This window comes from Trematomus bernacchii, unplaced genomic scaffold (genome assembly GCF_902827165.1).
Source record: "Trematomus bernacchii unplaced genomic scaffold, fTreBer1.1, whole genome shotgun sequence".
In the NCBI taxonomy this organism is placed as follows: domain Eukaryota; kingdom Metazoa; phylum Chordata; class Actinopteri; order Perciformes; family Nototheniidae; genus Trematomus; species Trematomus bernacchii.
Genome location: NW_022988043.1, coordinates 18,131,809 through 18,157,485, shown reverse-complemented (window position 1 = coordinate 18,157,485; position 25,677 = coordinate 18,131,809). Strand labels below are relative to the sequence as shown.

The 25,677-nt window shown below is 40.6% G+C and overlaps 1 protein-coding gene across 1 annotated transcript in view; it reads right to left on the bottom strand.

The window, feature by feature from the left end:
- fras1 (Fraser extracellular matrix complex subunit 1) overlaps positions 1–22,506 on the bottom strand; it is a 281,858-nt gene extending 259,352 nt beyond the window's left edge. The window contains 2 exon segments of the mRNA XM_034118256.1: positions 16,446–16,477; positions 22,419–22,506. Of these exon segments, the coding sequence (XP_033974147.1) occupies positions 16,446–16,477; positions 22,419–22,506 (120 nt within the window).
- Positions 22,507–25,677: the final 3,171 nt, after the last annotated feature.

The window sequence follows — 25,677 nt, the reverse complement described above, 5'->3', positions numbered from 1 at the left end:
CTGTTGTCCGGGTTTTTTTATTTCAAAAACATCCACAGGCATATTGGTTTTGTTACCAGATAAACATTGGACCATACCACATCATCTTTAGCATTCATCAATTCTTAAAAGCACCTTAAGGTCTTCGTAGGTACCTAAAACAATGCAACAAAAAAAATGAAATGTACCCATATAATCCATGACCAAGGGCCAAACTCCATCTGCTGATCAAGATAACAGTGGAATGATCAAAGGCTCTAGAGCAGCTGCTGGATGGGCTTTGTGGTGAGATTTCTTAACCTACCATTTATTATTGGAATTTGAGAGCACAATCAGCAGCTTTCCACATTTTGATCTTCTGCATGTGCAGTGATAAGCATCTTCTACAGTAGAGAATTAGACAACTTTTGGGGTTGTATAGGGACTTTAATGTGAATACTTAAAAGGCTTCTCAAGTGGGCCTCTATGGCATGACAAAGATGTCAGTATCTTCCTGGGGTTTCATTAAATCAAAACCTTGATGGACCAGCTTACCAAACCCCCCCTCATTTAACTCTGAAGCCCAACTCTTTGCTCTTCTTCAGAGAGGACTTTGTTTGTCTCTCTGGCACTAAAACCACGGACACCCCACCGAGAAGCAGCGTGGCGGGGGTAGAATCCCTCAATAAAACCCTCGACAGCCCACCGGAGACGGGGCTGTCAAACTCCCAGAGAGCAGGGCAGCTGACTCAGCCTGAAAGTGTCACCGGGGTAACAAAGTAGGAAAAATAGGACATGTGAATGTAATTTCCCCCTATTACATAACTGTTGAGATAAGTGGCACAGCTTTACACCACGGTCTAATTGAGATGAAATGATTTCAGTGTTCCATCCCTGTTTCAGCAAATAAATCACAGTGTTCCCTCTCAAAGATGTATCCCACGTTCTGACACAGAGACAAGCGCCTTCCCTCCTTCTTCAGAGCTGGTTCTCATATTTGAGCATCACACCTGTGAGACAGACAATCTTGTTGTTTTACACGCTGTACCCAAGTGAATGGATGACCTAAATGTTTACTCAGCAAGCTCCCCGAACGACGTGCTGACAACTTCACAGTTTGCTGCTAAGTTCCTCTTTAGAGCAAGTGCAAGGAATTTAAAAAATGTCTTCTTTTTTTTTCGTAGCCACCATTACACAAATCTTTTCACAGTTAAGACACAACATCCAATAAACGTTGAACATCCTCTTTCGGTCACACGTGGTTTGTTTTTTCACACCAGGACGGAACAATAAACCGGTCGGCGAGGGTCAAAAACAGTGTCAACCCTTGTTCTCTCAGGAAATCGACTCTGGATTATTGTTTAGATTCTTACTAATTGCTCACATCACTCACAAGTAACTAATATTCTCTGATCTGATAGAGTTTTCAACAAACCTTAAATTCATCCTTTAACATCTCTTTTAACTTCCTCAAGGGACGAATTACAAGGCTAAGTAAGGTACTTAAAAAGACTCGACTCGAGGCCTCACATTATGTCAAATTCTGTCAACGAGGTTCCTTTCACATGCAAAACAAAAGGGACGGAAGCTTTTTGTCCCTACCTTAGACTGGCCTGTAATAAACGAGTCGAGGCATGTTCCCTCTCTAACTAGAGGGCAAAGATCACTCAAACAGGCCAGAGAGTGAACGGTCACTTTTAGCTGGACTGGCTTCTGATGCATCAAGTGCCTTTGTAAGTAAAGGTCACTGCATTAAAGGCTTTTGACTGACAGAGGTGGTTATTAGATGTGTTTGATCCTGTCATTAAGCAAATCCCACGGTGCTGCTTTCCGAAGGAAAGGGGTCTAGTTAGGAAAGGTTGGGAAATTGCATTCTGTACGGATGAAATGACATGTCAGTGATTCCTAACCCTCGAATATCTGTCAGGAGTTCTGCTGATTCATGCGGCTGCAAGGACTAAGGATGGCGATGCTGATCATTTGCCAGAATGGATAGATTTTGTGATATTAAAGCAGATCGTATGTGCGTTTATCTGGAAATAGTCAATAAAAACAGTTTTTGTAACATAGAAAATGTCCCTCTTTAAACACATGTTTGATGCCTTTTTTTGGCCTCAAAATCACAAAAATGAACCATGTTGCCTGTAATAGTTGCTTATTGTAAGTTACTTTAGATAAAGGGTAAACTAAATATAATCTAAAGTATAATATATAAACAAACCTACTATATTCTATAGTCTCCAGAGGTGACTATTTTGTTGGCCAACATTTTCATTTGCAACAGAGATAATGTCAAAATAGACTTTACTTCATTGAAGTTCTGCTAAGGTGCTAAAAATAGAAGAATCATATCAGTTAATTGTTCCCTTAAAATCATAACTTAATAAACCTTGTAGCGCCTTTAGAGGCCTGTAGTGAAGAAAGCTTTGAAAATATGCTGAGTGTGAAAGTACAGCTTAATTAATTGATACTGCACTCTTATTACTTTCCAGCATTTAATTTAAGCGTATAACTTTAAGTGTAACTTTTAGCCATGTTATCTTGAAATAAAAGCCTCATGGTCAAATGCACACATTTTTGACAACAACCTCGCAGTGATTTCCAGCAATAGATATGTAATTAAAGTTATGAGACACTACACCTGTCAGCCTTCCTCATCCTGATGAATCACTTACTTCTAAAGCTAAAACAAATGCACAAGCTTGGAAATCCATTATCAAATGACTGAAAGCAGGGGGGTTTGGCGGAGCTCATGACATTTGAATCTTTGGAGATACATGGTTCTCACATGACAGCAAGATAATTACCAACAGTTTTAAAAAACTGACTGAGATTGGAAAACTTTTATTGAAACACTGATAAACCTCTAATACTGCTACAATAGTAAGGTTTTGAATGCAGTATTATTACTTGCAGTTACATAATGGGAGTATGGAAATAGTACGTTCACTTAAATAGAGGTTCTTCCTACACCGGTTACTACCCTCAGTACAGTAAGCTATTAGCTTATTATGTAGGGAAGAGTGATTTCTGACAGTAGATAAAAACAGTCTCAGTGCCAAGTCCATCTCTTTTGAATAGAGGTTTCGGTTTGGAAATCTTTGCTTGTTCAAAGAGGGGAAGGAAATGCGAATATCAAGCCACCGTGACCTGCTCAACTCAACACGCTCGATCCGCGAGAAGTTGTAAAAGAACAAAAAGTCAGCAAAAGGCCACGAGAGATGAGGTCAAATGTATTCGCCAATCATAAATAAACATGCCGCTACTGTTTCGAACAAGAGCCAGGGAAATGAAAGGGATCAATGCAACAGTCTTTATATTTACTTATCAAACAGGCAGGAAGCCAAGTGGGGGGATCAGATAATCCCAGCATCCTGTGGGGTCCAACCTTTATATATACAGTCTATGGGTCCAACGCAAGTGGCTTTGTTTTCTGCTGAGTGAGGCAGCGGCGCTCAGGTAAGGAGATGAAGTCATCCAACATGCTCCCCCCCGAGGCAACCATCCGTCTCCACCTGTCATCATCTGCTTTATCTTACAATTCCACCGAGACCCCTTTCAGTAAAAGGTTAACAGTGCAGGCTAATGAGCACAGACGCAAGGATCCTCATATTACACTCATAAAGCTGCGACAGATTGAGGCACAATTAACACTTAGCTTTAAATCTCTGAGGGGATTTCAAGCTGCAGCTTTTCCTGTCCTGGATGTTCACGCCAATCATAAGAAGAGGCATGAGATGAGAATGAATGACTGATATCTATTCATGTTCAGGGACTGACATTTCTACAAAAAGAAGCATCCGATTTGTACCCAATGTAGCAAATCTATTATTTTTCTAAAATTAGGGACAACATTAGTACCTAAAAATGTAAAATCTCAGCTCTATGTACTCTGATTGGTTAGCTGGCTCTATTGTGATTGGTCAACCACTTAGAGATGTCCCGCCCCTCAGCATAGCATGTAGAATTTCTTGGAGCTCTAGCCAATATAAGTACAAGTGTAACGTAGTGATGTCACAATGTTAAGGAAGTAAACAAAGGAGTCCACTTGGGACGTTTCAGGAAGGTGGGTGGATGAACTTTGCGTGAACTTTGGGATTTTAGCCTTTGCAGACCATTTACATGCACAAAAACCTATATAACAAACTACAGGAAAAAGCATAATAGGACCCCTTTATTATAATTTCAGCAATCTTTAAATTATAATACTGACTGTATAATTGAGAGACAAGGGCTACACGATGTAGGAAATCAAATGTTTTTGACCAAATACCTTGATAAAGATGCTACTTTGTGGCTGCTAGCTCTCTCGAACAAGTGACCCATTTAGCTGCCTTTTTTGCACATACACTGCAAGTGGCAATAAATGATGATTTTGACCCGTTTGTGCAGTGGGTTATCGGTGAAATTAGGCGGCTTGTTACGCACTTTAACCACAGTAGCACCCCTGCATGCAAGACACGTTCCTGTCAGTTAATAATCGGCTAACGAAGGCCCGCTAACGGTCAGAAAAAAGGGTGAAAAAAACATTGCTACAAGGCCTAACGACTGAGGTAATATTTTTGTGTTAACTGTTAAATACAAAGAGTTTTTCAGATTTGATTCAGCAACACACACAAAATATACGTTACTGTATTCATATTTTTCTTCCAGCTCTACTTTAAAGTGCTTCCACCTGAAGAGATTCAGATATTCTGTCTTTAACTGCTCTCTCTCTCTGCCTGCAGTCTGTTTGGTTGCACCTCACTTGCCTCATCAATAATCCAGACATACGCAAAGGAGAATGTGGTTGACCAGAGATTGACTTCCTTGTTGGGAAGAAAAACATTAGCAGTAGGAGTGGGAGGAGGGCCAGATTGAGCAGGAATCACTGCAATCGAGGGAAGCAGAGGAAGAGGAAGAGGTCGTGAGGAGGAAGGAAGACCAGCCTGCGTGGTTCTCAACCTATCCAAATGGTCCATGAGGAGATGAGTTTGGTGCAGGCAGAGGTTGTAAGATAATTTTGGAATTTGGATAACAGGCTTGTGAAATATGATATTTTAACCTGTAATTTATAAAGAGAAATAAAGCTGGACATTCTCCTTCTGGTTAATGGCACTTGAGCAAAAACCACAATCTGCTTCCACCACCTGATATTACAATTGTTTGTCAAAGAATTCCCAAGAAATGTAAGACTAACAACTACAAATGTCACAATTCTAAGCATTAATACCATCATTTCAACTAAAAATGTTTGGAAATGTTGGAAAATGCATAATGTGAAGACAGATAGCACAGCACTAAGACTTGAAGTACAGAGTAAGAACTTCAAAATCCTTCTGAGTTTGTGAGCCTTTATGCACATGTGCAGGCTTAATTCACATGTTGGTGTGATAATAATGTAGCTAGTTAATCATTTTCAAAAATGTTCAGAAACCTGTTAAAATATCTCGTCTTCCAGATGACAAAGACGACTGTTTTAAACGTTATGAATTCATGGAACAGCAAAAGAATCCATTAAAATGTATACACGAGAGATGGATTTTTCTGGCCTCACAGAAATAAAAAAATGTTGTAGAGAATTTGTAAATATCTCCAAAACATAAAAGACTCCCTTGTGTGCACCCATTCTTCATAGCCATTTAAATTATTTTCGTACAGACAACAAAAGAATACATTTTTGAAGCTGTTCTCCCTGATGATGTTCTCCTTCGTCGTCCTGCATTCAAGACAAAAACAGGAGGGAAACCCGGGCATGAAGCTGAAAAAACAACGAGCCCTGTGGATGGGAGGTTTGTGATCCGCAGCGTGTGTGAACACGGCCGCCTGAGCCGACAGGGACAAAGACTTGGCTCACTTTAACGCTTCTCTGTTTAAACACTTGTAGCTCCAAGAGCCTGCAGGCACAGACAGAAGAAAAAGTAGAGCAAGAAACAAAAAAACAGAGCTCAGGGCTGCATGCTGGTGTTTACTGATAAGAGGCAAACTGGGCTTGAATGGCGACCCAGGAATCAAACACTCCGAATAAAGTGAGAGACAAAAGGACGACGACCTCCCGGACTGTCAGCGATGAAACTGTCAAAGCCACCGACGGAATGGCCCTGAGGGTCGGGGGGGTCAGATGAGGGGGGGGAGGGCTTGATGAGAGTTTGTTTGCCCATTAGCCCAGCAGCCGGGTGTTTGCCAAAGGTTGCTCCACTTCACTCTGCCTGTCTGCAGAGAGCTCGTGGGGGTGGGGGGGGGGGGGGGGGAGGCTTAGTTCCAGTCGAGGGACCGCGGCAAACCCTTATTTAGCCATGGGACAGTGTCTCAACCCGAGGATCAGGGCCCTCTGAAGGGGTCGTTACGTGAAAGTACCCCCAGTTAAGGGGCCTACACACCAAACTGACACCAAACTGACACCAAATAACACGTCCCGACGGAACACGACTGTTGTGTCGCCTCACGTCTCCTGCGTCTTGGCCAACAGTCGCACTGGAACAGACCGCAAAGACTTCAGCCGACGGCCAAGTTGCACATACGAACTGCGCATGCGTGAGTGGCAATAACTCTCCTTACCAGCAGGCGGCGGTAGTGTGTATTCGTCATTTAAAAGAGGCAACAACCGGAAGACAGACTGCGTGATACACCGAGAGAAGAAGAACAGACTGCATGTTATAAACAAACAACAAATAGCGTGTGCGTTCCATTTTCACTCTACAGCGAGAAGCTCATTGAGCTTTCCCGAACCTGTGTCGAGAGCTGGAGTTAAATGAAATCTCAGATTTGCCTTCTTAACAGTTTGTTTGGGTCCCTCACTTCCGTTTCGCTTCTCATGCACTGATTCGCTAAGCTGAACAGCCAATCAAAGTGATTTCTTTGGCCGACGGCCTTTAGCCGACAGCGTCCCGATTCAACATGTTGAATCGGCGGCGGAAGGTGTCGGCACCGCCGAAAAGACACGACGGGGCGGGACACACCAATCTGAGTAGGGCGATAGGACGCTCATCAACGGCCAGACATCTATCGACGCCAAAAATCGGCTTGGTGTGTAAGGACCTTTACTCGTCCAATCCTCAGATTAAAGCTTTAAGAAAAACGAAGCTGTACTTCATAAACACATTCGTTCTGTTTTTCTTGGCTATTTATCCACTGACGCACTTCTCAGACTCACATTAGCACTGACCTAGTAAAGAGCCTCCTCAATCAGTTCAGTGTGACTACTGTACATTCAAAGTCATATAAAATGAAGCGTCATCCAGCAGACACATGTAGTTCAACATAATCCATGAAAACATTGCATTGGCTAATAAAATATGTGTGTGCATGCATTTCTGATGTATAACTATGTAGAATGTTGTGTTTCTATGGTCAGGGTTACACTTAATAGATTAGTAGATGCAGTGTAACATTTAGCCTTTTTTCTAAAAGACCTTCAAACATATGGATGTATTACTCAAACTAGATTTTCTGGATGATACTTTATCCTCTCACCTGTATCTAGTTGGTTAATAAACCATAATCTACTGTATCATTTGCAATTGAAATCCTAAAAAGTCATAAAATGTTGTCCTTGTTGTGTATTTATACCGAAAGAAGCAAAGCCGAATGCACGCTTTTTTATACAATGCAGTGCGGTGGGTCCAAAAACACAAGACTTTCACCCAGGAGACTGCTGATGGTGTTGCATGTGAAACTAGAATTGATTATATACATATTCCTTACTTAACATCACTTCAATAATGATTGTAATTGTGTGCAAAACTGCAATCTTCTCCTCAATCTAACCATGTTGTTTTCTGTAAAGAACGATGTTTAATTTGAAAGATTGTATGCATGTTACGATCGGAACAAGTGTTGGAGGACATGTGTGGAATGCAAGAAAAATTTGGTATAACTTTTTGTAAGCCATCCCATGAACCATTGTGTGAGTAAACTGTACGTGACCAGCTTCTCATAAAACCCTTTTCCACCAAAGCAGTTCCAGGGCCCGTTTGGAGCCAGTGACCGATTGCGCATTTGTAACCAAAAAACTGCTGAGCAAGAACCAAAAACAGAACTCGGGATCTGGGCGGTGGTAAAACAACTGGTTTACAATTTTGAAACAGCTCCGTAACAAAAAGAGCATTGGCACCAAAGTAGAACAGAACTGTTTTCGGCGGAAAAGCAGGAATAGGTTTAGTTGTCACTACACCTTATACTCACACTTGCTAATTATCAGCCCAATGTGACAACCTTAGTTGGTTGTTGCACTCGGGACCTAAAAGACACATTTCACTCAACTGAAAAATGTGCATTAGAATTGATCTGATGTTATATTTTCATTCGGTTTACAGATTTTCAGAATTATAACGTGAAGAGTCTTACAGAACAAGTCTCAAGGTGTCTTTTAAATCTAATGCTGCATGCAATCTATTCCAACCTCAGTGACAGACATTAAAATAAAATACTTTTTCTCCCTTGAGCAAAAACAAATGGGAAACTGCTGCTCTGGCTCAAAAGTATGAAGGGGTTCAAGATGCAAGAAGCAGTTTAGCTTTAAAAGCATCTTGAAAAGAGCAGCCAGTGTATCCACTTCACAGCCTCCAGCCACTTAATAATTCAGATATGGTAGAGCCGCGAATGGCAAGTCCTCAAATGACCTATTTCTGTGTGTCCTGGGCCATGGTGCTTCTGAAAAGCCGCTATTCTCCTGACATCAGTGCGGGCCGTCGCTCACTTTATTATGTCGGGAACTTCACACATCACAACAGCAGGGAAAACCTCTCAAAAGAGATGAGTGGAGAAAGGAACAGGACGTGGTGTGTGTGTGGCTCGGGGTCATTGGGAGGAATCAGGATTCACAATCTAATAGATAGAAAAGCCTTTCTCCCTGACCTGACTATTAATAGCGCCATTGGGTGAAGACGTGACACGAACTTCATCGCGCGTCTGAAGTTGTTTATTGATGCTGTGATGTTGATGTTGAGCACCAAACACAAACAACCTCCAACTGGGTCAAAAGATTATATTCCGTCAGAACCGAGGCCCATGAATCTGAACCAGTCTTTCAGTGACTCATCATATTATTATGCTGATATTACAATATGGCAAATGGAGCCACCTGCGTCGAAAGCACACTAAGAAGACATGAGTCCAGGAAATATGAAACCAGACAACTTATCAGAGCACAGGTTTTCAGTCATGGGCATCATTAAATTAGTACTCGAAAGAGTGCAGGACTTTCTCTTGCTAAATCGCATATGAAACATTGCTATGAAGCATAATCTTCTGTTTGAGGAAACTTTTTTTTTTTTTTTATTATTTAAAGTGAGTTTAGATTTATTCATTTTCACCCTAAACCTAAACCTAAACATGTTCATCATAAATTGCTCCTAAAATCCAATGAAATGTAATAAACAATTATGTTGAAATATTGCCTAGTCCTGTCTTCTTATTCTAAAGTCTTTCCAGCACATAAGAAGTAAAGGTAACTTTGCCGAAGCCCAATACAATCCACAATAATAGATGGTTGGTAAGAAGTCCAAAAAACAAACAATTAATTATTTTGCCACGCCAAAAAAACAAAACCAAAAATATTTAATTAAACATTTGGATTCATATTTTACTCTCATAAGTATTCACTGGCTGACATGTTCCTTCATTACCATGAAGTCCCACACTGTTGTTGGTTCTGGCTCAAACACATACGCTGCTGCCAGGAATAATTATTGGGCATTGGATGTGTATTATTCCACTGTTGAAAAACAATCCAGTGTACTTTAGGGTAAAGGAGATAATAAAGAAAGCATTTAAGTACCTTTCTCCAGCATTTAGAGAAGTAAAACCTCGGAAACCTCCGGGGTATTTCACTCAGTTGGAAACCCTCCCAAGAGAATGGGACCATTCGACCGCAGCTTTGGTCTTTTTGTAGGGGTTTTTTTATGAAGAGAAAAATGTATTCTCTTGAAAAAGTCGAGTTTTACAAGAAACAAGTCATGAAATCTCACCACAATGAAACATTATTTGGCTTGTTACAAGAAACTACACCTTGAGTAGAGGCTAAATGTCTTGTTAGACTTGATATTCTTTGCAGTGGCCTGAAGTCAGTGTCTACCATTTAGAAAGTTCAAAACGACTTAGTGTGCAGCTGGCGTGTGCTCCCTCCTCGACCGTCAGGTGACCCTACCTGTCCAGGATTTCTATCAGGCTGAACGAGGAGAATGCTGACAGACTTCTCTGTCTCAAAGGACTTAGGATCCTGCTGTCAGACATCTTCCTTCCTGCCTTTACTCTGTCCCCGTCAACCCTCAGGTGATGTTTTCATACCCCTCGGCCTGTTTTCCCCTTCAATGCTTCATTCTAGTTTCAGAAATGCAGCCTTGAAGTGTTCCTGCGGTGCATGTCCCATCCCTCTGGGGGGACACATGCGGTCTGATTTAGCCTTCCCTGTGATCACATGGGACTCATAGAGCCCAAACAGCGTGAAGCCAGTCAACGGCGACACAGAGGAGTTATCACTACAGCTAGAGCACTAATCCACCAAGGAGGCCCTGGAGAAAAAAAAGGCAGTTTCCGTTAATATACATATGCTGTCCAACAGCAGTCAGATCCTATTAGTGCTTTTAATATCATACTTCACCGCCGAACCCCAACGGGCACAATGTGGATGGATATGAATACTCGTTCTGGGGATATTACCCCGAGGCACAGAGGAAGTGAGAGATAGGATATTTTAGAATAGCTCACTGTATTTGCCTTCACTGTACTCTCCGTTTAATATCAGCTTCTTTTCTTTTCCATTCATCATTGTCAAACTCAAGTTTTGAAGCGTGTTGGGCAGCAGCAATCAGACGGCTGCTGATATTGTTTTTCTGACGCTGACTGGAAATTGTTCCGCAAAACTATTTCCCGAAGAGATTACCTCGGTGCACTGAAGGATGGAGGTCCTATGATGAAAAGTGATCAGGGCTGCTCAAAGGAATAATAAGAAAATGTCAAGTACTACCTCCTAGTCAATAAAAGGGTTAGAATGAGCACAACCTTGAACATCCACTGAAGTGAAATGCAACATTAATGCAGCAGTAATATTATTCAAGAAAATAAAAGTAAATCGCTGACAGGGAACATTCTACAAAGAACACCTTTTATACTTGAATATATCTTTCCCATTACACTTTTACTTGTGTAAAGTTGTAGGAAAGTATTTTTACAGTTTGTATTAGTAATTCTACTTAAATAAAAGGATCTGTTTTCTACCAATGATAGCCATGTGGTTAATTTTTAACCAACGTTCTACATCAGCAGTCCTGGTATTTTAATGCTATTAACTAAACGAGGTTTAAGACTATGTTAATAATTAAATCTGACTAATGCATCTAAACTACTCATGTGGTAAACTTCCACACTTGAAAACATTGAGGTGTAGGTGGTCATGGTTTAAGGGTCAGGTTGTGCTCGAGTGGAAGCTATTGTTGACTAATTGAAAGAGTTCCTAGTTTCTCCTCAAAGGCTGAGTGACAAGCCGCCAATCATGGAAACACCATTACGGAAAGCAGACAGGGGGAGGGGAAGAGACACGAAACACATTTCTTTGGGTAGAGTTGAACGAGTAGATTCCCCTTGTTTTATGAACAGAACACCACTTAAAAAGGAAGGGATAAATGCAGATAAGTCTGTAATGCACAAACTGTAAAGGCCTTGGAGTGACCACAACTCCAACTGCATTTTAAGAACTTCCTAAAGATTACAGTGGTTCAAAAATACATTTTTCTGGTTTGCCATAATGTAAACACAATCTGTGTAAATGAAGGCATTTCTGTAAAAAGATCCTATCTCAAATGTAAATCGTTTTCACTTAAGAACTGGTTACCTTCAGATTAGAGCTTGTCAATGCTTAACATGGGAGAACAATGACTCAGCACAAAGTGGCAAGACTGGGACGAGACGAGCAGAATTTAACTGGGACCGGTCAGGACTGGAATAAACCCACTATGACAAGTGTGATCGTGTGGTTTGGAGATGTACCAACGAAACGTTTCAAATCTGTTCAGGTTAATGCTTTGTCAAATCCCTGGCTCTGCCCTCTTTGTAAAACCTTGCCGTTACTGCCCGGACCTCTGTCCCAATGGTGCTATTCTTGAGGTGCCCTACATTTTGATTCCGACAGAAATGGCGACTTGCAATGCCAGGAATTCAGGCCTCGAGGGGGGAGGAGATATATTTGGACATGGTGCTGCATGTTGCCAAGCCGTACAGTCCTTTACTGTGCAGCTATACGCTGTAATTCAACAGCATGTCAGGCCTGGCAGCACCCCTGCAATAAGTCTTCCGTTATTTCAATATGTCAGGACGCATGAGTTCCTGAATTGCAGGAGGATATAGCAACATTTACTCAAGTATGCAGTGCATTTTGGAGGTATTGGTTCTTTCTCCTTCATCACTACATTACGGAAAGATACTTTGCAGGTTGTAGTATAGCCGAGACGTGTCTTTGATTGACCAGTAATATAGATCACTATTTGAAGTTCTTGGCCTCTACTTGTAATCGACTGGGGGGACTGTATTTTATTTCAAGACGGTATTTCCACTAAATATTTAAGTATTTTCTGATTCATTTGTTCATTGTGACTTCACAATCTCTTTGGTTGGATGTAAAACTTCATGATTCAAATGCAACCAATAACTTGCTCCTTGGCATATTAAACAAGTTCTCAACAAGTCAAATAAGACTGTCCACAGGAAGTCATGTTTCCATTACTGCTGATCAGAGAAGGAGCGGATAAACACTTCGACTACTGCAGGGTCAGTTGTCCCGAGAATGAATACTAATAGTAGAAGAAGACAAAAGCAAGACAAAAGTGGTTGTTAGAGTGGTGCTAACTAAACAATAGGAGTGTCTTCCTCCAATGGCAGCTACAGTATGTTTTGTACATGATGTAAGGGTGCGAGCTGACATGCGCTGACAGGATTGGGATGTTTTAGGTGACCTGAGGGTGACGTCACATACTGTTTACAACCAGCATTTCAGGCTCCTCTGAGGACAACTCTCTGCGTGGGACTGTTCGGATTCACCGGTTACAGGATCTTGGAGACAGCTGACTGATGAATGATTTACAGTGGATGTGGAACATCAGCCGAACACAGTCTCTCCTTGCCTCTTACCACTTGTCAGTGGAAATGTAACCAAAAGACAACAGACTTTCCTCTGCGGGAAAGTATGAGGACTTTCTCCTAAATATCTTACTATTTCAATTGCCTCGAAATATACCTGCAGCACCTCAATACTTTTTGTATGCTATTTTCAACACATATTTAGCCTTAGATGCAGGAAGACATCTTATGGGAACTTTGCTTCTTTTAAATATGTGGCCCTTCAGCTGAAATGCTCCTCTCGAGCTCTGTTCCTAAATATCTATAGACCACCCAAATACTGTGCAAGCTTTGGGTTAGCTTTGGGTTAGCTTGTCCACATCTTCAACCACCATCGAGTCCTTAGTTATTTTTCTTGTCAATGTACTCAATGTACTTATATCTTGTATTTATGTAACCAGGTCACAGAGGTAATCGTGTTTACATGCCATTGTAGAGCGTAAGTAGGTAAATCCACATAAACATGCAGCTGGTCAGTAATCAGCTTTCACTTAAACCTCATATACTGTAGAGAGCATGGCTGTAATAGTAATAATAATAATAATAATAATACATTTGATTTATATAGCACACTTTAAAGACAACGTCATCTCAAGGTGCTTCACAAAGCTATAAGGAACAATAAGTAAAAAGTTATCTAAAGGAGCATATTGGATCAAATATGGCAATATAAAAATAAATACAAATAAAAGGTTAAGAGCATAAAAGGTCTTGAGGCATTTCCTAAAAACTGAGAGTGATGCTGAGGTCCGTATGTTCTCTGGAAGCTGATTCCACAGACGTGGACCCAGGGAGGAGAAAGCACGGTCTCCCATGGTGACCAGTTTTGGACAGCCAGGAGATTGGAGCTGTCTGACCTGAGTGTGCGTGAGGTATGGGAATGTTTTCTGATTAGCAGTTCCTGTAGGTAGGTGGGGCCAGTGTGGTTGATGGCGTTGAAGACCATTATGAGGACTTTGTAGTTGATCCGGTGGGTTACAGGGAGCCAGTGGAGTGAGTGAAGGATGGGGGTGATGTGCTCTGATTTGCGTGTTTTTGTGAGTATCCGGGCGGCACAGTTTTGTACATATTGCAGTCTCTGAATGGTTTTTGCTGGAATGCCTGCAAGCAGAGAATTGCAGTAATCAATGCGGGAGGTGATGAAGGCATGGACCAGTTTTTCTGCATCCGGTTTGGTGAGGGAGTGTCGCATTTTGGAGATGTTTCTTAGGTGGTAGTATGAGATCATAATAGTGATAAAGACCTGTTTATTCCCCTGTCTGGAGTCTTTGTAATGTACATTTTTACATGTAAAATGAGATTAGATCAATGTTTACCTACAAACAAGGCACAGGAAATGAACATTCTCCGGGATAAATCTATCTGGGGATATCGAATTTCTCTAATCCGGTGTTACAGAAGCCCGCTTTATGTTAAAATGAGGTTTAAAAAATCTGCTTACTGGAATAATCACACTGTAACCTGGTTCCTGAAGTACACGTTAACATTGACTCGGCAAACATTTTAAAATCGCTGAAGAAACCTTAGAAAATGATATGAAAACGATGTCTTACTGCCCCATTATACTGTGTATAACATGTGTTTCAATATGCCTTTCATCTGACATATATAATTGTGCCATTATGCCTTTTTTTAAATCAAGCTGTGAAGTATGACCATGGTGACCTTTGAACGCGAGTTATTATTGAGCATAAATCAAGCTCAACACCATAACTAATTAAATAAAGAAATGAAGGTCTGGAAAAATAAGAAATAGGACACTGATCATGTGTGACAAGGCTGTTTTGCTCCTTTGATTATTTTCACCACACAGAGGGGGCCTGAGGGCTTCTGCACTTTAATCTGTTTCCTTATTTTCCATTTGTTCCTCTCTGCCCACCAATCCAGGTGTTGGGAGGGAGCTCTTCACTTTGAACTCCCAGAAGGGCCTTTTCCCGACTTTGTTCCAACATGCTGGGACGTCCCACCTGTCTCCCGTTTTTCCCACAAAACCCTCCACCTCCTCCTTTCCCTTCTCATACCTACACCACCACACTCTTCCCTCCTAAAACACTGATGAACCATATTTGTCTCCACATCCTCGTCCTTACAATTACCTCCCTTCAAAGCCAGGGGGGCAGGATGTGTTCTCATGCATTTACAGGATTGAACATATAGTTGCAGGTATGTTACTGCTCATCGTGTTAAGCTTTACTGTAATTACACTGATAACACAGCAGGAACGAAGCAGGAGTTCATCATTATTTTGCATGGGAACCAAAAACTTCTAGCGCTGAGAACCATGTTTAAGGCTTTTTAGTAGAGATTACCAGTTGCTTCAAGACATAGGTGGTGTTTTTCTAAAGTGCACAGCAGGAGATTTCATTCATTTTTTACCTGTTTTCAACCAACAAGAGGAGACAGAGTTATCTCATGGCGAAATCACCTTAAAGTATAACCTGTGCTGGCATTGAAAGTCCTAAACTGCTCATTGTTTATCACTTAGGGCAGGAAAGACCCTTTACTCAATGCTGGCATTAAGAAAGGATCTTGACAACTAGCTCGATAAAGAAAGGTTTGTAAAGCAGTTTGTAATGAATAGGCAGTTAATGGCAAATAAAAGCTGCAATGTTAAAGGTTTTATTAGATACTGGTTTGCTTTGATTCTGTCTATGTTTTGCATATATTTTCATTACAAAATGTGTAAGTACCTCTGTCAAACTCAATTTTTTTTAAAGCTCAAACTCATAATTCAAGTGGAAATGTTGAAAGGTATGACGGAGGGCAAGCCTTGGCAGCCTGCGCAGGTGAACAAAGCGACATCTCGTCTGTCAGAGCCTCGAGCCAGACACAACCCTTGAAACATTCAAATCATTTGCAGGCCAGGATGCGAGGACCCTGCAGCTGGGTTTTAAGATTATTAAAACAAAAACCTCACTCAGAGCAAAAACCCTGAATGTTCGCCAATCCCCAGCAGAGCTCGGGAATAAAGCTCATCCAAAACTTATTTCAAACTTTGCAAAGAACCTAACCTTCAATCGAACAGAGCAGCGGGGGCCGATGCTCTTCTTTTAACAGACGGGCTAAAAGATGCTCTCTCTCACCGCCATTATCATCCACAAAGTCAGTATGAGGCATGCATTATAGATGAGACACATCTTCTCAGCTACATCTCCGACCACTGAGGATACTCAGCAATCCCTACTGATAATATACACGCTTTTTACAATTGCACATACACACAGCTTTAACCGTCAGTCATGCTAACCGGGTGATGTCCGCTTTGAATAATGCATGAGCATATACACATTAGACTTCACGGACGGATCCAAGTTCCTAATTGTTAGAGCGCACGGGGAGGAAATCTTAAACAGTTATACGGGAGGTAAAATAGGACAAGACAGGGTGGTTTCACCTACCGCATACAGCGATCCCTCGTAGATACAAGCTCCTAGGATGACAGACAGAGGGGAGGGAGAGAGAAAATCATTAGCATTAGAGTCCACACATGTTCACACTTTTCCAAATATCAGGTAATTGTATTTTTTTATTGTTAGGGATTATGTAAACCTGTCCCCGTAAAGCTGTTATGCCATGTGTATCGCTGCATACTTTAAAAGTGTTCAATACATCTCTGTAACACTGATTCTGAAACCCTACAGGAGAACAATCCAAGGACAAATATTTAAAATCTCCTTGACTTTATAAAAGCCATGAAATACCAAAACTTTAAAGTTCACATGTTGCAGGAATTCTGATTTGACTGACACGCAACCACAAATTTACATTGAAGTTTGAGATATTGAATCAAAAATGTATTTGTTTGCCAAGAAGCATTCCTCTCTCTATTTTTGCAGTTAGAGATTAACAATAGGAAACCTGTCATGAGTACAGACCTGATTGTCTGCACTCATTCAACAATCATTGAAAACTATCAACTCAGTTTCGTTCTTAGTATCAAAGTTCATGCAGCATAATTTCAAAACTTTTAAAAACAAAAATACTGGGACTCGCTTTTTTTGTTCTGAAACTGTATGAAATAAATCACATGCGTGAGTTTGCATAGTTTTCAGAGCAAGCACATGCAGGAGAGCAAATAATTATTGTTTTCACAGCTTTATCTATAATAAATATAGACATTCTTTGCCAAATGTTGGTGATGTTCTCTTTCCCTTAGAGCCCAATTCAGGCCATTTCCCACTCTGTCAATCCTAAAACAATCTAACATTGTAGTATTTAGAAAAGCGTTGTTTTAAGTTAAACTACACATTGTTCAACTTAGGCTAGTTCGACACCTGAACACATGAACATCAGCTGGATCACACAACATACAGCTCAAGCAGATGAACTACAGCTGACGCTGCCACTAAATTCCTCATCACATGTAGAGATTGATGACAAAATAATCGTTAGTAAGGTAAACCAAGAATATGTGCATGCAGGATATTATTTAGGGTTTTCAGACAGGTAAATACTCAAAACAAAAAACGGGTTGAACAATAAAAACAAATCCCGCTGAAGCCACGCCAACACCACCTTTCAAAGCTAAAGCTAGCGGGAAGAGTAGGCTAACACAAATTTCAGAAACCTTTGCTAATCGTCATTAAACACTGAACTGCCTCCCTACTACTTATTAAGGCTATTCCATCACAAAACATCAAAAAAGCAAGCACATTTAAAGAAACCAGGTAACTAGTATGATAATCCCTATTTAGCTAGCAATAGCATGTAAACAGGCAAGAGAAATGTTGAAACAAAACACATTTATTTTAACAAGCAAAGGTTACTCAACTTCACAGTAAGGACAAACACACACACTCAACATTGCCTGCTAAAATTAGCTAGCAGAATTTGGACAAAAGTCCCTATAGTTAAAGTGTTAACTAGCATTAAAGGTGGGGAATGTCATTTTGGAGAAACCAGCTCGAGTGCGCTAGAATTTGAAAGTACACAACTGGAAAAAATCTGCCTCTTCCTTCAGACTTCCTTAAAGAGCCCCTCCTCCAACACACACGAACGCGCACATGACCAATGAGGACACGAGATAAGTTTGTGCACAGATGGAAGGCTGACAGGCAGGTAGGCCATCCAGTTATTTTAGCCGGGCCGGCTAAAATGATTGGTCGTACTTTTTACAGTACTACGGCTTCCACAGATGACATTTTTTAATGGATTTTTTGTCAAAGCACTTAAGATATTCATTGCTATCGGGATGTTAAGAGCATTCCATGGAATATAACAAAAAGGGTTTCTGACATAAATTACATACCCCACCTTTAAGCTAATGCTAGCTAAAATATCTTTGGCAAATGTTACCACAAAACTACCAGTAAATACTCGTCTTCATAATTTCTCAAAAATACACTCAAACTCTACCCTTTACCTGATACTGTACACCTAATGTTATAATTTCAAATTAGAATTTAGTAAAAGTATTTTAGTTTGGTCTGTGAACTCCTAAATTGAGCATTTACCCAGATTTATAATGAAGTGCATCATGAACAGTGGCATTTTAGGGCTTTTAGAACATATCCAACCAGAAAATATGTGACCTTTACAGTGAAATGACAGAGTGCTGATGATTATCTCAGCTCAATTTGAAGGCTAAATGTTACGAAAACAAGGAAAGACAGAGGGACACGCGCCTGAGAATCAGCCTGAGGTCTGGGCCTCACAAAGCTAGACTGAAGAAACCTGAGATGCCTCAGGGGGAAAAGTACAGCTAGCACAATGGAGGTAAACATTTACTGTAATGTTTCAGATCCACAAAACATGAGTACAGTTTTACAGCGAGTCTGTTTGTAATGCTGCTGCTTCATGTTGTCATCTCTTTATCTCTTAAATGCAAATTATAATCTGATTTATAAATCAGCTGTTGGAAGATTCACAGTAGTGAAAGCTGTTGTCAAAAGCCAATTAACACTTTTAAGCGGCTTTAAGTTAGCGTGACATGAGTGATGAGCAACTGTAATTCAATTTGCAGTTTTAAAAAGATGTGTAATATTCAGAATTTGCTTCTGCAAGTACACAAGTAGGGATTCCTGGCACAAAATACCTACTTCCAAGGTGCATGGAAATACTTGGCAATACAAATAAAACAACTTAATTGTGAGTCTTGGCGTCAAAATAAACCCTTTTTATACTACAATTGATTCACTTCTGTACATACTGTAGTTTAAAAGTACAACATCTTTGTCTAACTTAACATATATTTCAATATTAGACACTTACGTTACTCCAAAAGAAGCCACATACAGTGTTGCAGTTCAAGTCTTCGGTTTTATGAAACCATCACCAAGAATTCAAAATGATAGCTTGACACTGCAACATAACTCTGTCCTTTTTGGAGTGACTATACACATCTTTCATGTTTTGGTTCTGACATAGTCTGAAGAGAAGAACTTTAATTTTAGAGTTATTCCCCTCAGACTTCCAAGAAATAGGCATCAAACAACACCCAAAACATGAGTCATTCTATAGGCCTGCACATATTTGACAATATTATTTATTTTGGGGAAAACTCTACTCTTTCGAGAAACTTTCTTTTTTTAGCAAACACCAAATTTAAACCCAACAACACAGAACTGCTGCCTGACTCCAACTCACAGTAGCACTCTTTCATTTAAAAAAAATACTAGGATATTTTCCTCTCTCGTATCATACAGAGTACATTTAACTGCTTATGATGCTGGGGAAGTGGCACCTTGCACCAAAAGAGTCTGGTTACTTCGTATTGTGATAGAACATTTGGCGCCAAGCCCTAACTCACAATCAAGTTAACTCCAAAGGTGAGTGAATTGGATTGGTTTGGGATAATAATCCTGCAGATGCTCAGAGCTACATGTAAATGAGTCTAAACTGAAAGCCCAACATGACATAAACGTGTCTTGACTCCAAACAGGAAGCGCTCTCTTCATCGCAGCATCCACCCTGTCCATCGAGCAGCATGCACTTCATGTCGATAACATTTCAACTTTTATAACTACTTTGCTCTGGTGGATCCAACGGCAACGTGCTCTGGATGCAGTGGAAGGAGCATCTTTATGAAAGTTTGAATTTTACTGAAGTAAGTGATGCCAAGAAGATTGGATGCATGCCGAGATGGATGAGAGAAGATGCTAATGGTTTTGGAAATGAATACAAAAAAGTCTGACATTTTGCCACAGCACGTGACCAGAAACACATTCACCTGCCAGATTTTGAGCATGCAGCCCGACTCTTCCCCACAGGCACCCGACTGTGATGTTAACAAGCCCGAGTTTGATTCAGTGAAACCTTGAATGGGGCAGTTCAGTAACAGCTGCTTTAGATTCTGCTCCTCACAGTCTTGTGCATTATAACTCCCCTGATGGGAAAACTGTAGCTGTGCATGGGCAGACCTTTTAGATGTGATGCAGAGTGGAATATTCCAATGGCACAGAGGGCCAGTAGCTGCAACACTTTTCAATATGTTTGGATATTTAAGAAAATGCACAACAGGCAGCTGCTGATTATCATCCGTAAAGCAGATTATTCTCACTCAGCTCTATGATTATTTTTGGTTGATAATGCCTGTGTTTTTTTAGGCAAATAACTGAATGTATTCCATCATCTTTAAATTATACCTTCTCAAACTAACTGTGAAGCATGACTCCACTGCTATCCCATAAAGTATTGATGTCTAGGATACATAAAACAGTTCATATAAATTGGGTTTCTTAGATTTAAAGCATGTCTTAACTACATTGAATATCACTGAAAAATTGCTTCAACAACAGTAAATCTTCTACTTTTCAACATTCAACTCAGAAGTGCAGATGTTTTTACCTGCTAATAACAAATGAATCGCTTGCAAAATAATACATCAGATTATTTTGAGTACAGGGTGCTGTTTTCAGGCCATCATGAACAGCTAAACTCCAACTTATTGATGTAAAATAGAAGAGAACATTCTCTAACATGTGCTCATTTGAAACCCCTATTAAATTAAATTGTGGCTAGTGAAATGGTTCAAATTGGGGTTTGCCAAAAGTTTTCTTGAATGTTCAGTGTCTCTGAAGTTTGACTTCACTTCTGTCTCACTACGAATGGATTTGCAGGTCAAGAGATGTAAAATATCATCTCAAATTTGATTTGAATAAGGAAAATAACTTTGCATACATACAACAGCTTGTTTAAACTATTGCAATGCTTCAGTGTCCTGACTCCCAGAAATATAGTCACTGAAATGCTGATATAACAACGTATACTGCATTAAACCATTTAAAACATTATTTAATGCCTTCTGGCTAATTTGACTACTCTGAGTATGGATGCGTCTTCTCAGCATCACTTGATGATGAATGCATACAGGTGCTCATTCAGAAATCCTATAAAATGACTGCTTGTGAGATTCGAATCTTTGATTTCACTACTTTTCTCTTTTGAGATACCTTTCAAATGGTGAAGCTTGACTGGCAAACATTTAAATCTCTGCTCTGGACCCTGGGAAACCACAACCTGCTCAGGGGGTCCCAACAGCTAGGGTCCTGGCCAGGGTTCGAGTTATGTGGGAGCCAATGGGAGCTGAGCTCCCTTAAGGAGGGTCTGAGCTCCCACGGACGCAGTGAAATCATACATCTGTGGGGGTCGCTAATACATTACCAACAACCATTATTGTAATCACAAATAACGCATGTGTCAATGTAATGAATATTATTACGTTAACGAGGTAAATAGGATAAAAGAAAAACATGTTTTCCAAAAGAACTACGCATCTCTTGAATGACAATATGCCTGCACTGCACCTCCAAGGTGCGCAATACATTATTGCGCAATCTATGCCTGTGAGCGTGCTGCGCGAGCCGAGATGATGTGTGTGTGCATAGTTGAACCTTTTCATATTTAAGTTTGTAGCAAGTAGAGGGCTGCTGTGTGTGTGTGTGTGTGTGTGTGTGTGTGTGTGTGCGTGTGTGTGTGTGTGTGTGTGTGTGTGTGTGTGTGTGTGTGTGTGTGTGTGTGTGTGTGTGTGTGTGTGTGTGTGTGTGTGTGTGTGTGTGTGTGTGTGTGTGTGTGTGTGTGTGTGTGTGTGTGTGTGTGTGTGCAAGCACGCGTTAGTTTTAAAGACCCCCATAGAGCTCAGTTTATAACTCGAACCCTGGTCCTGGCCCACTCCAGGGGTCCTCCGGGGAATTCCAGGGTGTTCTGGCAAACTTCAGGAATACATTACATTCACTGCTGCCAGGGTCAAATGAAACTGTTCCAAATAAAAAAGGTAAAGGAAGCCTGGACCGACTTGTGATTGAGTGCTGAAAAAGTGGCCCACATAGAAGTAAATGTGAATGTGGGGTGTCATGTCAGAGTGCATGGTGGTCCCTGATAACCCTTGACCTACATAACAACTGGTTTGGTGAAAAGAGAGCAAAAATACTAACCATTTATGCCCCGGGGGACGGTGAGGATCCCAGCCAGAGCTCCAGCCAATATCCACCATGCACCCATGGTCGCTGCCAAAAAGGGCATTTAAATCCAAATCCAGTCAGGGGGGGGAAACGCGCGAAGTGTGATTGTTTATCTGTTTAGTTCGTGCAGTTCTCACTGTGCATTATTCATTTAGCGATGTAGCAGAAAACCAGCATGAGAGATCCAGGGATCGGTGGAGTCGGAGCGCACCGGGTCCGGCTCCACAGTGCTGCGCTCCGGGAAGGAATGCGGCGCAGTCCCGAAAACCTGGATAAGTATCCACCTCCTGCTTCTCCTTCTCCGCCTGCTCTCCGCTCAGCCGGTCGGGAACAAAACTCAAATAACTACCAGATGCAAGGTGCTACGTCCTCTCCCCAGCAGCAGAAGCAGCAGCCGGGACGCTTTTAAAACCCGAGGCGCATGACGAAGAGAGGCGGGCGGACAGCGAGGGCTGCGCGGTGTCTGAAGTCACTTCTTGCGGTGCAGCGATCTTCTTGTGTTCCCCCCTTCACTCACTCTTCTTCTAGTGTTTTTTCTTCTTCTTCTTCTTCTCCTTCTTCTTTTCTTGATCGTCCTTCCCTCTCTCCAGGGGGACGTCCCACCTCTCCTCTGCTCCACCTCCACCTCCACCACCCACCTCGCAGATAACATAATCTCACATGATGGGGGACTCTGCTTCTTGGGGATTAAAAGGGGGAAGGTTGTTGTTGTTGTTGTTGTTTTTATGAATAAGTGTGAAATGATCAGAATTCTTTATTCTAACCCTCAAAATCTGAGATTGACATAAATAATTAATCATCTGTGAAGTTCGTTCTCACTTTATCTACTCAATGTTGTCTTGATCTGGTCAATGGAACTTTAGGTTTTGTATAATTTTCTAAATATTATTATATTTTTTATTTGCCCTCATGTAGAAAATAAATCATTTTTGTGACTCCATGCCTCTTAAAGTGATGTCATAAACAACTTTTTTTTCACTTTAAATGAATATAAGGAGTTTTTGTAGTAACCTTTGTATCATAACACTTATTACTTTTTAGGCAATGTTTTTTATACCAAAATCTTATTTTTGCAGATGGGAACTGCAATTAGTGGCTATAATGTGAGTCTCTATAATTATATAGCCTTTAACATATTTTATTTCTTATTGGTCCATTATATATTTATATACTGATTTTGAATTATGTGGTATTATGCTGTGATGTATTGTCTTTTTTGTATTTTCAAAGGACCTCATGGTAGTTATTCTATTCTCCTTTTTCCAAGGTGTAAAGTAAAAAATCTGTAGAAATGAAAAAGTTAGAGGGAAACCAATTAATATATATTACTGATTAAGGGCTTTTTACAACTTGATGAATTATTAATAGTCAAATTTGGTGTGATGTGCTTAATTTCCAATTTATCTAATTTATTCATCCTATGATGTCGCTTCAATAATTTAAAATGTTTAAATATTGACTTTGTAATCACATAGACATCACATTCATGCCCCCGGTGGCAGTTTATGGCTACTTTATCTTACTAAAGGCATTTATTGGTTACCATTAACATATTTTGTCAATAAACAATATTTTGCATGACTAGAAGCATAACTCGGGGGGTTGAAATATATTTTTATATCCAATTATACCAATCCTTTAAGGATTTTGTAGAGCGCTGCGAGTGAATATTAACAACATATTGCATACATAAAGAATTACAATATCATTTCTGGTGGGATGATTTTTCATTTCTAGTAGCTGCAGGGTGTTTAATTCAGCTAATGTTTGTTTAATAAGTGTAGAGCATTATGGCAAGTGTGCAGTTTTCTGTCTGAGAGTGTATAATGTTTAATCAGAGGGAGTGCAGGCCTGAGATTCCTCAGTGTCACATGGCAGTAACTTGATCTCCCCTCGGCCCTTTTGTCCGCTGCCAAAAACTGGGATCAGGATCCGTTTTGCCTTTGAACAAGTTTTCTTTTCTTTCCGCTGCTTTAAAGCTGCCGCTGTCTGCAACCCTGAAACTATTTATAACCAGGACCACGGTCTGGGTAAACCTTGACCCCCTGTCTGGGAACCTGCCGAGTCAACGTGACCAGAAGTCAGTCAGAATAATGAACTGTTATATCCGTCATCGTTTTGAAACTCCATGTGGAGTCCACTGAAGATTTAACTCACACTTAATTCTCACACCCAGGTCAAATTTAATAAAAAGGCCATGGTTTCACCTTCCTATCTCTGCACTTATGAGCACAGAGCCACTTTCACACTTAACAATCTATGTTGCTATAGGGTCAACAAATATTCATAGATATATTTCTACTTTCCCTTTAATTTTCTTTATTTGCATAATGTAAATGGGCTTTTTAATTATCGTGATAAGGAGGGTAAGAAAAACCAAAGTATTTCCTGAAAACGATCCCGGTTGAGTCCTAATGAACCCTGACTGGGAAGTGTTTTGTATAGTTAAGTCATTGCTTATAAGAAATTCTGCAAAACCCTTTCCTGTAGTGTTCTATATAGGTTTGTGTGCATGTGGGAGGTCTGCAAAGGCTAAAATCCCAAAGTTCCCTCCAGAGGGAGTTTCTCTCCCAGACACTCCCCGCCTGCCTGAAACACCTCAATTGGACTCCTTTGTTTTCTTCTGTAACATAGCGACATCACAACGCAACACTCAGGATACTATTGGCTGGCGCTCCAACACATTGTATGTGATTTCGAAGCGGATTTCGAAGCGGCCAGCTAACCAATCGGAGCAGACTGGGCTCTGGTTTCAGACAGAGGGTGAAAAGAGGTGCTGCAGCACAGGCAGTACGAGAAAAATAAAGACCTTTTTGAACATTAAAGCATGGAGACATGTCACAGTATAGAGGCACAAACTACAAATATGGAACTGAAAATGAATATTATATGTGCTCTTTAAGACCACCTTAAAAGTCCAAAGCTGCCCATTTGGAAACACATGATACCGTTTTTTTTGTTTACAAGGTCCAAAATCACCACTGCCTCAAAGGGCTTTGGAATACAGCCTCCATCTAAAGACCATCTAATGGAAAACACATAAATAGGGTTAAAAGTAAGAAACTTCAGGAGGAGCAACAGAGGGTGTAAACATCTTCAAGGACAAACAGACATGCAAAGAAGTCTGAAACAACAATAATAAAGAGACAATGGAGAATCAGAATGACAATACACAGCATAACAAACAACAGAAAACTTGTCAAAAGGAAACAATGGTTTCGTATATTTTCCG